The sequence below is a fragment of the Somniosus microcephalus genome, chromosome 22 (assembly GCF_052327205.1).
Source record: "Somniosus microcephalus isolate GS21.2 chromosome 22, FLI_Smic_1.0, whole genome shotgun sequence".
NCBI classification, from domain to species: Eukaryota; Metazoa; Chordata; class Chondrichthyes; order Squaliformes; family Somniosidae; genus Somniosus; species Somniosus microcephalus.
Window position 1 is genome coordinate 31,134,800 of NC_141008.1, and position 15,802 is coordinate 31,150,601.

General features: G+C 46.6%; 2 protein-coding genes across 2 annotated transcripts; both read right to left on the minus strand.

Annotated features, from left to right (window-relative positions):
- Nucleotides 1-608: 608 nt before the first annotated feature.
- On the minus strand, nt 609-2,159 carry LOC147102136 (claudin-4-like). Its single transcript, XM_085964380.1, has one exon. The coding sequence runs from the start codon at nt 2,027-2,029 to the stop codon at nt 1,397-1,399; it is 633 nt and encodes a 210-aa protein (XP_085820506.1). The 5' UTR covers nt 2,030-2,159; the 3' UTR covers nt 609-1,396.
- An 11,352-nt stretch (nt 2,160-13,511) lies between these two features.
- LOC147102137 (claudin-4-like) lies at nt 13,512-15,093 on the minus strand. The gene has a single exon (XM_085964381.1). It carries the CDS (start codon nt 14,930-14,932, stop codon nt 14,300-14,302), a length of 633 nt encoding a protein of 210 aa, XP_085820507.1. The 5' UTR covers nt 14,933-15,093; the 3' UTR covers nt 13,512-14,299.
- Nucleotides 15,094-15,802: the final 709 nt, after the last annotated feature.

Consider the following 15,802-nt stretch of genomic DNA (forward strand, 5'->3'; position numbering starts at 1 on the left):
GTGGCTCACAGTGGAACTGACCTGTACAGATTACTACTCAGGGCTATATACAGGTGTGGTCACTGCCGGTACTGCAGTATAAGATCGTTCCCCACTTAAAGGTATATACATTACAGCCCCTAGTCCTGGTATCTCTCCCAGTGGGAACATATTCTCTACGTCTAACCTATCAACCCTTTCATAATCTTAAACACCTCTGTCAGGTCGCCTCCTCAGTCTTCACTTTCTATTGCCCAAGCCGATTCAATCTTTCCTGATAGGTTTCACCTCTCAGCTCTGTTACCATTACAGTAAATCTTTTTTGCACCTTCTCCAATGCTTCTATATCCTTTTTATAATATGGAGACCAGAACTGTTCACAGTACTCCAAGTGTGGTCTAACCAAGGTTCTGTACAAGTTTAACATAACTTAGCTGCTTTTCAATTCTACCCCTCCAGCAATGAACCCCAGTGCTTTGTTTGCTTTTTTATGGCCTTATTAACCTGTGTCGCTACTTTCAGTGATTTGTGTATCTGTACCCCCAGATCCCTCTGCTCCTCTACCCCTGGTTCTCTTTGCTCTAAGTGCTGTTTTTTTTACCCACACATAAATAAAGTAGACACAAGAGTTTCTGAAAGAGATTTGGATTTTATTTTGGCCCCTGTGATTTACAATTTTGCTAAGTCCCCAGATCACCGTGCCCAAAATACAGCGAGGCATGGAAAAGACGGTTAATACAATCTTTAAAAAAACATGAATGGAAGTAGATTAAGAAAATAAAATAAAATGAAAATTCCAGATATTAACTTCAATCGCATGATTGCAAATGAAATACAAGATTGGCATTAATATCACTGTTTAAAGAACTAAACTATTTAGGTAGGGAAGAGACCCATTTTACAGCTATCACTTTCTCACTATATGCGAAATGGCGGCAGTTGTTTCAGTTGCTCCAGATAGCCCTAGTGTCCAGTAGGTATTATAGTTACTGTACAGCTTTATAAAGTATGACTTCATAAAAGAGGATTTCAATTTTATTGCCATATATTATATCATCAACCACTGAACACTGGTTCTTTTACAAAATCTTATCATCTCCAACAAAATCTCTCTTTTACATCCACCTTTACATTCAAACTCTGGCCAGAATTCCAATCTCTGTACCTGAAGGTACGTTGGATGCAAGCGCACTGATTTGAAATCCTTCCCATTATTGATAACTTTAATTGAAAACAGGCACGTACGGTTAAATAGTAGTTACTGAAGTTTTTAGGATAATAATACAACTAATGACTTCGTTAGCAAACGCTTTACAGTAAATTGGCTTAATTCTTCAATTGGAAAACAATATAGAAAACATACAGTATTGGTGTGATTTTATTTATGGAAACTGGTTCAGATCTATGCCTTTCCAAGTTACACATAGTTCTGGCTCGGAACAACAGATCTAGTCGCAGAATATTTTGCCGAGTAGGAATTATCGTCCTTGGGAGGGCAGGAGCAGCAGAGCAGAGCCCCTCCGAGAATCAGCAGACCTGATGTCCCCCAACCGATGTACAAGGAGGCTCCAAGTTCTCTCCTCTGGGCGTCCGTCACCAGCGGGTTGTAGAAATCCTTGATGATGGTGTTCGCTGACCAGGACACTGGGATCAGGGTCATCAGTCCAGCCAGGATGAAGATAATTCCCGATATGATTGTGACCTTGGCCTTTGTTGCTTCGTTTTCAATACAGTTGGTGCATTTTCCTCCCGCAATGGAGATGAGGATGCCCAGGACTCCCACCACGAGGGAGATAACTGTCAAAGCTCTGGAAGCCTGGAGATCTTGGGAGAGCGCCAACAGAGAGTCGTACACCTTACATTGCATCTGCCCGGTGCTCTGAACAATACAGTTCATCCAAAGACCTTCCCAAATAATCTGCGCCACCACAATATTGTTTCCAATGAAAGCGGTCACTCTCCACATGGGCAGGACGCAGGTGAGAAGAGCGCCCAGCCAGCCGAACACACACAGGGCTATGCCCAGAATCTGCAGTCCCATTGATACCATTCTCGTAGTTTCGTGCAAGCAATCCGCGAGGTTCGAGGAGAAACAATACTGTCTGCTTTCACGATCCACAACAACCTGAGGACAATCAGTGACTGTGGTGGCAATTATAGCCCCTCACCAGTGGGCGGGCACTGGCTCCTGTTCTCAGTTTAACATCGCTGAAAACGGGGAATACCCGTTGAACCAGATTCCAAAGTTCCTATTACCTTTTTCAGGTACTTTTGGTAACTGAAGTGGCGCGTGGTTAATAAAGCACTTGCGTTGTACTTGGCATCCGTGTTTGCAGCTAAATGTATTTTCCTGGTAAAGAAATTCATTTTTTATTAGTAAATTGCATTGCATACTGTAACTGGAATAATATCCCATTTAGAGGACAAGGGACCTCCTCCTGGTAACTCTTCACATTATAACCATCCGTCTGAGTTCAGGTAAAACAAATCCCCAGAGGCCTTCACTGCTATCTATTTCCTTCTCTGATTCCTATGATAGGAGGAGCTGAGTAAGAGGTGATCTTTAGTACTTTCTTTTTCTGACCCTACAGGACGGTAATGAACTGGTTTGTACAAAGCATCAGCAGGCACCTGCTAAAAACAACAACAACAACCTGTATTTATATAGCACCTTTAACATAGTAAAGCGTCCCAAGGCGCATCACAGGAGTGTTATAAGACAAAAATTTGACACCAAGGCACATAAGAGATTAGGGCAGATGACTAAAACCTTGGTCAAAGAGGTAGGTTTTAAGGAGTACCTTAAAGGAGGAAAGAGAGGTAGTGAGGTGGAGAGGTTTAGGGAGGGAGTTCCAGAGATTAGGGCCGAGGCAGCTGAAGGCACGGCCACCAATGGTTGAGCGATTATAATCAGGGATATCCAAGAGGGCAGTATTTGAGGAGTGCAGATATCTTGGGGTTGTGGGGCTGAAGGGGATTACAGAGATAGGAAGGGGCGAGGCCATGGGATTTGAAAACAAGGATGATAATTGTTGAAATTGAGGCATTGCTTAACCGGGAGCCAATGGAGCTCAGTGAGCACAGGGGTGATGGGTGAACGGGACTTGGTGCGAGTTAGGACAAAAAGAAACACAAGAAATACTTGCATTTATATAGCGCCTTTCACAACCACTGGATGTCCCAAAGCGCTTTACACCAATGAAGTACCTTTTGAAGTGTAGTCACTGTTGCAACTTAGGAACCCACAACCTTCTGACTCAGAGGCGAGAGTGCTACTCACTGAGCCATGGTTTACACTAAGAAGGAGGAAACCAGCACCAAAAACAGAGGGTCTGTTCAAACCAAGATCAATATCAAAGAATTAAAATGACAATCGTCCAAGCTAATCAAATAAGACTGTGATGATGTAATTGACACCAATATATGTCATTATGTTGCAAAAAATATAATCACATCACTCACATGTGGCATCACAATAATGCATGCTTGCTCTTTCACCCCACACTAGTGACAATACCTCTTTTATCCCCTCTGTCGTCCAGCTGGGTGGGACTGCCCTCACCTGGTTCCATTCTTATCTATCCAGTCATAGCCAGAGAATCACCTGCAATGGCTTCTCTTCTCGCTCCCGCACCATTACCTCTGGAGTCCCCCAGTGATCTATCCTTGGCCCCCTCCTATTTCTCATCTGCGTGCTGCCCCTCAGCGATATCATCCAAAAACAGGTCAGGTTCCACGTGTACACTGATGACAATCTGCTCTACCTCACCACAACCTCTCTTGACCTCTCCACTGTTTATGATTTGACACACTGCTTATCCGCCATCCAATACTGCAACAGTTATACATTCCTTTCTGGCGCAAAAACACAAAAGGAAAAGTGGCCCAACAATGGCTAACAAAAGAAATTAAGGATAGTATTAGATCCAAAGAGGACTCATATAAAGTTGCCAGAAAAAGTAGCAAGCCTGAGGATTGGGAGCAGTTTAGAGTTCAGCAAAAAAGGACCAATGATTGATTAAGAGGGGGAAAAAAGTGTATGAGAGTAAACTTGCAAGGAACATAAAAGCAGACTGTAAAAGCTTCTACAAGTATGTAAAAAGAAAAAGATTAATGAAGACAAATGTAGGTCCCTTACAGTCAGAAACGGGAGAATTTATAATGGGGAACAAGGAAATGGCAGAACAATTAAACAAATACTTTGGTTCTGTCTTCATGGAAGAGGACACAAATAACTTCCCAGAAATGATAAGGAACCAAGGGTCTAGTGAGAAGGAGGAATTAAAGGAAATTAGTATTAGTAAAAAAATAGTGCTGGAGAAATTAATTAATTAAATTAAAGCTGATAAATTCCCAGGGCCTGATAATCTGCATCCCAGAGTACTAAAAGAGGTAGCCATGGAAATAGTGGATGCATTGGTTGTCATCTTCCAAAATTCTATAGATTATGGAACAGTTCCTGCAGATTGGAGGGTGGCAAATGTAACCCCACTATTTAAAAAAGGAGGGAGAGAAAGCAGGGAACTACAGACCAATTAGCCTAACATCAGTTGTAGGGAAAATGCTAGAGTCTATTATAAAGGATGTGATAACAGGACACTTAGAAAATATCAACGGGATTAGACAAAGTCAACATGGATTTATGAAAGGGAAATCATGTTTGACAAACCTACAGGAGTTTTTTGAGGATGTAACTGGAAGAAAAGATAAGGGAGAACCAGTGGATGTGGTGTATTTGGATATTCAGAAGGCCTTTGCTAAAGTTACACATAAGAGGTTAGTGTGCAAAATTAAAGGACATGGGATTAGGGGTAATATACTGGCATGGATTGAAAATTGGTTAACAGACAGGAAACAGAGAGTAGGAATAAATGGGTCTTTTTCGGGGCGGCAGGCGGTAACTAGTGGGGTACCGTAGGGATCAGTGCTTGGGCCCCATCTATTCACAATATATATCAATGATTTGGATGAGGGAACCAAATGTATTATTTCCAAGTTTGCTGATGACACAAAACTAGGTGGGATTGTGAGTTGTGAGGAGGATGCAAAGAGGTTGCAAGGCGATTTAGACAAGTTGAGTGAGTGGGCAAATTCATGGCAGATGCTGCATAACGTGAATAAATGTGAAGTTATCCACTTCGGTAGGAAAAAACAGAAAGGTAGAGTATTGTTTAAATGGTGATTGTTTGGAAAATGTTGATGTACAAAGGGACCTGGGTGTCCTTGTACACCAGTCACTGAAAGCAAACATGCAGGTGCAGCAAGCAGTTAGGAAGGCAAATGGTATGTTGGCCTTCATTGCAAAAGGATTTGAGTACAGGAGCAAGGATGTCTTACTACAGTTATACAGGGCCTTGGTGAGACCACACCTGGAGCACTGTGTGCAGTTTTGGTCTCCTTACCTAAGAAAGGATATACTTGCCATAGAGGGAGTGCAGCGAAAGTTCACCAGACTGATTTCTGGGATGGCAAGACTGTCGTATGAGGAGAGATTGGGTCGACTAGGCCTGTATTCACTCGAGTTTAGAAGAATGAGAGGGGATCTCATTGAAACTTATAAAATTCTGCTAGGGCTAGACAGACTGGATGCAGGAAGGATATTTTCCCTGGCTGGGGGCTCTAGAACGAGGGGTCACAGTCTCAGGATACGGAGTAGGACATTTAGGACTGAGATGAGAAGAAATGTCTTCACTCAGAGGGTGGTGAACCTGTGGAATTCTCTACCACAGAAGGCTGTGGAGGCCAAGTCACTGTATATCTTTAAGAAGTAGATAGATTTCTAGATGCAAAAGGCGTCAAGGGGTATGGGGAGAGAGCAGGAATATGGTATTGAGATAGAGGATCAGCCATGATCATATTGAATGGCGGAGCAGGCTTGAAGGGCTGAATGGCCTACTCCTGCTCCTATTTTTCTATGTCCTATGTTTCTACTGGATGAGCAGAAATTTCCTCCAACTAATTATTGGGAAATCCAAAGCCATTGGGGGGAATTTTAACCTGAAAAAATGGGAAGGTTGTGGTCATGGGGGAAGTTAAAATATTAAGGGGGAAAAAATTCGGTATCGCCCATTTTGGGGCGCTAATATTGGTCGGGTGCAAATTTCAGCGCCCAGCCCAAATTATCGCCACTGAACACAAAATTCATCTCCAGCGCCTCTGGAGGTGATTGAAGTGCTAAATCAAGCGTTACACACCTCTCTTAGGGTGATAATATCTGGGTGCAAGGCGCTACCTCTGAGCGTTACTGAAGCTCAGGTTATGTCAATTACCTTGTACTCAGACAGACTGGCGGCGTCCAGTTCTTAAAGGGAGGGTCCATCTTGCTGCACAGACAGACCCTGCTCATTGCAGCGTTTGACCTCGGCCTGCAAGCAGGTAAAAATCTTCAGCAAAGATTCATGATGGCTACTCAGAGACCCAGAGGGAGAGCTCGCTGGTTTAGCAACCAGGCATTGGTGGCCCTGGTTGGCGCTGTGGCATGCCGAAGGGCAGTGCTGTTTCCAGACACTGGCAGGAGGCCATTACCCCGGGAGTTTACAAGGGTGTGAGGGAGGTTGCCCAGCACATTTCATCCAGGAGCCTGGTCCAAAGGACGCATACGCAGTGCTGCAAGAAGTTCAACGACCTCACTCGGGTGGTTAGAGTGAGTACATGCTTGAAATACCTCTACATCCCACCATCTCAATCTCACTCTGTGCACAGACGGTGTAAATTCCTGAATCCCCAACACTCACCCAACAACTATGCCCATCTACTAAAAGTCACATGCACATCCCACACCTTGCAGACATTAACGGCTATTCAACTATGGTAGGCACATCTGCCAGACACATGGCTGCACACTCACTCAGACACTGTCCTTTTTCTTGCAGGCCAAGCTGTCACATAACCGGAGGGAGAAACAATGCACAGAAGGAGGACAGGTGGAGCTGCACCCCCTCACACAGGGAGGAGCGAGTCCACAGACTCATTGCCAGTCATGTCGTCGGTGCTGTGGCCATTGGAGAGGTCGACTCCCTTGGGACAGCAATGGTATGTTCATCAGCTTTTTCGCCTCTCTCATACCACTTCCCCCTTGCAACACCAGCTTTTCCCACTTTCACAGAAATCACAGAAACCTCACAGTGCAGATAGAGGCCATTTTGGCCCATCGAGCCTGCACCGACACATATCCCACCCGATCCCCGTAACCCCTACACCAACACATATCCCACCCTATCCCCGTAACCCCACGTATTTAATCCCCCTAACACTAAGGGTCCATCTTTCCATCTAACTATACTATCTCCATTCCTTGCTCCCTTCCTGCCCCCCTGCCCTCACATTAGAGCCACTCTTGTACCTTCCTGCTTTCAGATAGTGAACCAGCTGACCAGCCTGTCCCTCAGCCTCCCAGTGGCAGCGACGTGGGAGAGGAAGAGGAACACAAAGCCTCACTGCCTGCGTCTCCCAAGGGTGAGACATCCGACACTGGGGCCATGCGTTCACTGGAGGGGAGCAGAGGGTTTGGATCTGATCTGGGTGAAGCTCCAGGACCCAGCAGGCTGCAGCAACACCATGGGGGAAGGGAAGCTCGGTGGCCATCTCCCCGGAGAGTGAGTGCGCGCACGAGTTCTGCTGCACAGGACTCGGATGAGGACCTCGATATAGCGGCCATGAATACTCAGGCAATGAGCATGCATATAGAGCACATGGGTGCAATGGCAAGGGTGCCCGACAGCATGGATGCACTGGCTAGGAGCATGGAGGAGTCCGCTGCCAGCACAGCTGTCATCTGTACGCAAACCCTTGAACCCATCCTTGCCTCGTTGCAGAGGATGGTTGAATTGCAGAGAGACCGTGGGGACCCAGACCCCATGCCACATGTAATGAGTGAGGTAGCAGCATCTATTGCAGCACAGGTCAAGGCAACGCAACACCTTAGTGCTGGAATTGAGCAATTGGTTGGTGCCATCCAATGTCAGACTGCTCTCAAGCAGTCTCAGATTGATATCATGCAAGCGCTGACTGCTGCCATCGTCACTGGGTCGCCCACTGTCCACCGGGGATCTCACAGTGCTGCAGCAGGCCAGCAATCTGTGCTCGAGCAGATTGCTCCGGATGCTGAGGTACTGCCCCGGGGGAGTGGCAATGTGTCGGTCGAGCAGGAAGGTGCTGTCCTCTCTCAGGATGACAGCATTCCTGCTCCCACCACTGCCACTCCGCCATTGCACTTGCCACAGCCTGTAACACAGCCAGCCCAGACTGTTGCCGCCCATGCAGAATTGGTGCAGTCTGCATCCGGGCCCTCCAGGCCCAGAGCTGGTCGAGGGCATCCTTCAAGGCCATCTGCAGTCTCTGGTTCAAACATTCAGCAGCCTTCCGCCAGCCTTGCTGCAGCCACTGGGGCCACATTACGGAGGAGCAGTAGGGTGGGAAGGGGGGAAGTGTGAAGGGGAGGGAGATCATCCTCGAATTGTGAATAACTAAAAATTCGCAAACAAATGGGGGGAATGTTTGTCCCGAAGTTGAATGTTTATGTTAATTTCTTGTTCACTCTATTAACGCTTATCTCGATGTGGTAAGAACCATTTTTGTTAGTTAATGAATTGTTGTGTTTGTTTGTTGTTGTATGTGCTAAATAAGACACAGTTTGTTACAAAAATATTTTTTTTTATTGAAACTTGACAACTTTGCTCATTTTACTCATTGGAGGCTGCGGGATGGTTGTAATGATGTGCTTCTTCATCTCAAAAGCCATCTTCTCTTTCATTCATCTGAAGTGGTGCCTTATCAGGCTTTCACGAACGGCCCTTGCAGAGGCAACATTGAGCACCTCCCTCCCACGTTGCTGCTGCTGATCCTCCTCCTCATCCTTCTCCTCCGTTTCCTCCTCCTCCTCTCCCTCTTCCTCCTCCTGAGGTGGTCCACCAATCCCTGGTGGTAATGGCTGACTCCTCATAATTGCAAGATCGTGAAGCATGCAGCACACAACAATGAAAAGTGAAACTCGATCAGGGGAGTACTGCAGGACTCCTCCAGAGTGGTCAAGACACCAGAACCGTTGCTTCAAGACGCCGATCGTCTGTTCAGTGAGGTTCCTGATGGTGCTATGGCTCTCATTGTATGCGAGCTCAGCAGGAGTGTTGGGGTTACGGAGCAGTGTCATCAGCCTGATGCACAATGGATAACCTTTGTCCCCAAGGAGCCAGCCACGAGGTTGATGCGGTGGTTGGAAGAGGTCTGGGACACCAGTCTGGCGCAGGATGAATGCATCGTGGCTTCTGCCAGGATAGCGGGCATTGACGGCGAGGATCCGCTGTCTGTGGTCGCAAACCAACTGGACGTTGAGAGAGTGGAAGCCTTTGTGGTTGCGGAAAATCTCTGCATTTTCATGAGAAGCCCGCAATGCCAAATGCGTGCAGTCAATGGCGCATTGAACCATGGGGAAGCCCGCTATCCAAGCAATGCCACATGCGTGTTCACGCTGTTTGTCTCGGGTCATGGGGAAAGAGATGCACTCCCTTCTCCTTTGGTATAGAGCATTTGTCACCCCCTGGATGCAACAATGGACAGCAAACTGGGAGATATTCGCAATATCCCCAGTTGACGCCTGGAAGGAACCGCTGGCATAGAAATTGAGAGCCACCGTCACCTTCACTACCACAGACAGAGACATCCTGGTCCTGAGCTGAGGCTGGAGCTCTGGCTGCAGGAAGTGGCAGAGCTCTGTGACCACCTACTTGCTGAAGCGCAACCTTCTAAAACACTGCTCCTCGGACAGATGAATGTATGAGATTTGCTCCCGGAATACCCTGGGAGGGTGAGGTCTCGTGTGCAGAGCCCTGTTGGTCGTCCTCCCTCTGTCCACATTTGCCACTCACGCTCTGCGCCTCTGCTGCCTCTGAAGGTGAAATTGGAGAACGACGCCCCGAGTTAGTACAGCCCCCATTTAATCTTCTAAATATGATAGTAATAAAGCTGACAGAAATGGGAACCTGAAAAGTGTTGGTGAGGAACAAAACTCCTTGTAGGACAGCTAGACGCCTCTCTCCCGCTCTCAACCTGCGTATGTAGAATATTTTGCCGACAGGAAAAAGCAGGAATCACACGCCTTTAAATAGCGCTCCCCAGCTCCCAGCTGACTGCAAAATGTCCCCCTGTACCTGTCGTTCCTAACGGCAGGCGCTAAGGCAGGGGGCGAGAATCAATTTCCGGTCCGGGGCCGCTACCGGGGTGTTGCACGTTTGGATGATGTCACGATCTCCGGGCGCAAGAGATCGTAGTGGTAGTGTTTAGCGCCACCGGAAACCAGCAGATCAATTTTGCGGCCGGCGCTAAAATCGCCGTACTCCGGAGGTGCTAACCAACCGAATTTTTCCCCCTAAAAATCTAAATCCCGGCCCTAACCCGCCCCCAACCTGCCCACGTCCATGTTTAACGGAGGCGGGACGGGGAGGCAGGCAGCCAACCTGCTCCCAGGAGGCGGGTTGCACTTTAAATATGATAATGAATGAAAGACTTGCATTTATATAGCGCCTTTCACGACCACTGGACGTCTCAAAGTGCTTTACAGCCAATGAAGTACTTTTGAAGTGTAGTCACTGTTGTAATGTGGGAAACGCAGCAGCCAATTAGCGCACAGCAAGCTCCCACAAACAGCAATGTGAAAATGACCAGATCATCTGCTTTTGTTATGTTAATTGAGGGAGAAATATTGACCAGGACACCAGGGATAACTCCCTGCTTTTCTTCAAAATAGTGTCATGGAATCTTTCATGTCCACCTGAGAAAACATCTCATCTGAAAAACGGCAACTTCGAAAGTGCAGCACGCGTTCAGCACTGCACTGGAGTGTCAGCCTAGATTTATATGCTCAAGTCCCTGGAGTGGGACCTGAACCCACAATCTTCTGACTCAGAGGCAAGTGTGCTACCCACTGAGCCACAGCTGACTATTCAAATGAGGCCGGAAGCCTCTGATTTAACCTGCTGTACAGGTTTAACTGTGGCCGGCCAGGGATTCCGAGCCTCGGTATCCCTGGCAGCTCTAGCAAGGCGAGGACAACCTCAGGGAGCAATCTTTGTGGGCTGGGAGGAGCAGGAGTGCTCCCTCTGAGCCCCCCAAGCTCACCCACCATCAGCCCGCCCCATACAAACAACAACCCCTCCTCCCCAAGGTCGGTGATCGGAAGTCCCCGGGATTGGGGATCGCTCCCCTGGGATTGGAAATCCCCCCGGGGTTGGGGATCGGAACCCCCCCGGGATCAGAACTCTCCCTACCCCTCCCGGGATCGGATCCTGCGCTTACCTGTTTGTTGCAGCCCCTGTCCTGCGTTTCCTGCCCAGCTGGAAGCCAGCCTGTCAATCTCCACAGTTAAAACTCCACAGCGTGTGGGTTTCCCGCAGTCTACTGGGCCCACACACTCTGAGCGGGTCAGAAACTTAAAAATTCTGGCCTTGTCTTCGCTCCCCGCCACAAACTCTGTTCCATAGCCATCAACTCCATCCCACTCCCTGGCAACTGTCTGAGGCTGAACCAGACATTTTGCAACCTTGGTGTCATATTTGACCCCGAGATGAGCTTCCGACCACATAGGATCCACCTTTGAACCAGTCCTATTTGTCATCTACATTCTGTCCCTCAGCGACATCATCCAAAAACATGTTAGGTTACACGTGCACTCTGACGACACCCAGCTCTACCTCAACACCACCTCTCTCGACCTCACTACTGTGCCTGATTTGTCAGACTGCTTGTCCAACATCCAGTACTGGATGAGCAGAAATTTCCTCCAACTAAATATTGGGAACTCCAAAGCCATTGCCTCCTATCCCCACCACATACTCTGCTCCCTGGCCACTGACTCTATCCCTCTCCCTGGCAACTGTCTGAGGCTGAACCAGCCTGTTTGCAACCTTGTTGTCATAATTGACCCCAAGATGAGCATCCAACCACATAGCCGCTCCATCACCAAGACCACTACTTCCACTTCTGTAACATTGACCAACTCCGCCCTGCCTCAGCTCATCTGCTGCTGAAACCCTCACCCATGCCTTTGTTAGCTCCAGACTTGATGATTCCAATGCTCCCCTGGTCATAGAAACATAGAAGATAGGAGCAGGAGTAGGCCATTCGGCCCTTCGAGCCTGCTCGGCCTCCCATCTTCCACCCTCCACAAACTTAAGCTCATCCAAAACTCTGCTGCCCGTATCCAAACTCACACCAAATGCCGGTCACCCATTACCCTGTGTTTGCTGACCTATATTGGCTCCCAGTCCAGCAAAGCCTCAATTTTAAAATTCTCATCCTTGTTTTCAAATCCCTCCATGGCCTGGCCCACCCCCTCCCTATCTCTGCAACCTCCTCCAGCCCTACAACTCTCCAGGATCTCTGCACTACTCCAATTCTGGCCTCTTGCTATCCCAATTTTAATAGCTCCACCATTGGCAGTCATACCATTCAGCCGCCTAGGCCCTAAGCTCTGGAATTCCCTCACTAAGCCTCTCTACCTCTCTCTCCTTCTTTAAGACGCTCCTTAAAACATACCGATTTCACCAAGATTTTGGTCGCCTGCCATAATATCTCATGTGATTCAGTGTCAAATTTTGTTTGATAACACTGCTATGAAGCGCCTTGTAACTTTCTGCTGCATTAAAGGTGCTACATAAATGTTACATGTTGTTGTTGTTGTAGTAGGAGCTGCTCAGCCTTGAGGGTGATTAGTCCCAATTTCTCTGCCAATTCAGAAGGGCACATAACTGAGTCTTACACAGTATTTACAGCTCAGAAACAGGCCATTCATTCCAATAGGTCCCTGCCGGTCTTTATGCTCCACAAACCCCCCTCACACATTTCTTCGCCCAACCCCATCAACATATCCTTCTATTCCTTTCCTCACTTCCCCTTAAATGCATCTATGCTAGTCGCCTCAACTACTCCTTATGGTAGTGAGTTGCACATTCTAACCACTCACTGGGTAAATAAGGTTCTCCTGAATTACCTATTGGATTTATTAGTGGCTATATTATATTTATGGCCCCTCGTTCTGGTCTCCGCCAAGTGGAAACATCTTCTCTACGTCTACTCTATCAAACACTTTCATAACCTTAAACATCTCTTTCAGGTCGCCCCCACCCCCCCTCACTCAGTCTTCTCTTTCTAGAGAAAAGAGCCCAAGCCTGTTCAATCTTTCCTGATAGGTATAACCTCTCAGTTCTGGTACCATTCCAGTAAACCTTTTTTGCACCTTCTCCAATGCTTCTATATCCTTTTTATAATATGGAGACCAGAACTGTTCACAGTACTCCAAGTGTGGTCTAACCAAGGTTCTGTACTAGTTTAACATAACTTAGCTGCTTTTCAATTCTACCCCTCCAGCAATGAACCCCAGTGCTTTGTTTGCTTTTTTTATGGCCTTATTAACCTGTGTCGCTACTTTCAGTGATTTGTGTATCTGTACCCCCAGATCCCTCTGCTCCTCTACCCCTGGTTCTCTTTGCTCTAAGTGCTGTTTTTTTTTTACACACACATAAATAAAGTAGACACAAGAGTTTCTGAAAGAGATTTGGATTTTATTTTGGCCCCTGTGATTTACAATTTTCCTACAGTGCCCAAAATACAACGAGGCATGGAAAAGACGTTAATACAATCTTTTCAAAAATACATGAATGGAAGTAGCATTAAGAAAATATAAAATGAAAATTCAAGATATAACTCCAATCACATGATTGCAAATGAAATACAAGATTGGCATTAATATCACGCTGTTTAAAGAACTAAACTATTTAGGTAGGGAAGAGACCCATTTTACAGCTATCACTTTCTCACTATGTGCGAAATGGCGGCGGTTGTTTCTTTCCAGTTGCTCCAGATAGCCCTAGTGTCCAGTAGGTATTATAGTTACTGTACAGCTTTATAAAGTATGACTTCATAAAGGATGATTCCCTACTAATTGGTAATCATTTTTTTTACCATACATTATATCATCAACCACTGAACTTTTACAAAATCTTATCATCTCCAACAAAATCGCTCTTTTACATCCACCTTTACATTCAAACTCTGGCCAGAATTCCAATCTCTGTACCTGAAGGTACGTTGGATGCAAGCGCACTGACTTGAAATCCTTCCCATTATTGATAACTTTAATTGAAAACAGGCACGTACGGTTAAATAGTAGTTACTGAAGTTTTTAGGATAATAATACAACTAATGACTTCGTTATCAAACGCTTTACAGTAAATTGGCTTAATTCTTCAATTGGAAAACAATATAGAAAACATACAGTATTGGTGTGATCTTATCTCTAGATACTGGTTCAGATCTATGCCTTTCCAAGTTACACATAGTTCTTGCTCGGAGCGGAAGATCTAGGCGCAGAATATTTTGCCGAGTAGGAATTATCGTCCTTGGGAGGGCAGGAGCAGCAGAGCAGAGCCCCTCCGAGAATCAGCAGACCTGATGTCCCCCAACCGATGTACAAGGAGGCTCCAAGTTCTCTCCTCTGGGCGTCCGTCACCAGCGGGTTGTAGAAATCCTTGATGATGGTGTTCGCTGACCAGGACACTGGGATCAGGGTCATCAGTCCAGCCAGGATGAAGATAATTCCCGATATGATTGTGACCTTGGCCTTTGTTGCTTCGTTTTCAATACAGTTGGTGCATTTTCCTCCCGCAATGGAGATGAGGATGCCCAGGACTCCCACCACGAGGGAGATAACTGTCAAAGCTCTGGAAGCCTGGAGATCTTGGGAGAGCGCCAACAGAGAGTCGTACACCTTACATTGCATCTGCCCGGTGCTCTGAACAATACAGTTCATCCAAAGACCTTCCCAAATAATCTGCGCCACCACAATATTGTTTCCAATGAAAGCGGTCACTCTCCACATGGGCAGGACGCAGGTGAGAAGAGCGCCCAGCCAGCCGAACACACACAGGGCTATGCCCAGAATCTGCAGTCCCATTGATACCATTCTCGTAGTTTCGTGCAAGCAATCTGCGAGGTTCGAGGAGAAACAATACTGTCTGCTTTCACGATCCACAACAACCTGAGGACAATCAGTGACTGTGGTGGCAATTATAGCCCCTCACCAGTGGGCGGGCATTGGCTCCTGTTCTCAGTTTAACATCGCTGAAAACAGGGAATACCCGTTGAACCAGATTCCAAAGTTCCTATTACCTTTTTCAGGTACTTTTGGTAACTGAAGTGGCGCGTGGTTAATAAAGCACTTGCGTTGTTCTTGGCATCTGTGTTTGCAGCTAAATGTATTTTCCTGGTAAAGAAATTCATTTTTTATTAGTAAATTGCATTGCATACTGTAACTGGAATAATATCCCATTTAGAGGACAAGGGACCTCCTCCTGGTAACTCTTCACATTATAACCATCCGTCTGAGTTCAGGTAAAACAAATCCCCAGAGGCCTTTACTGCTATCTATTTCCTTCTCTGATTCCTATGATAGGAGGAGCTGAGTAAGAGGTGATCTTTAGTACTTTCTTTTTCTGACCCTACAGGACGGTAATGAACTGGATTGTACAAAGCATCAGCAGGCACCTGCTAAAAACAACAACAACAACTTGTATTTATATAGCACCTTTAATGTAGTAAAGTGTCCCAAGGCCCTTCACAGGAGTGTTATAAGACAAACATTTGACATTGAGGCACATAAGAAATTAGGGCAGATATTAAAAGCTGGGTCAAAGAGGTAGGTATTAAGGAGCATCTTAAAGGAGGAAAGAGAGGCAGAGAGGTTTAGGGAGGGAGATCCAGAGCTTAGGGCCGAGGCAGCTGAAGGAACGGCCACCAATGGTTGAGTGAGTATAATCAGGGATGCTCAAGAGGG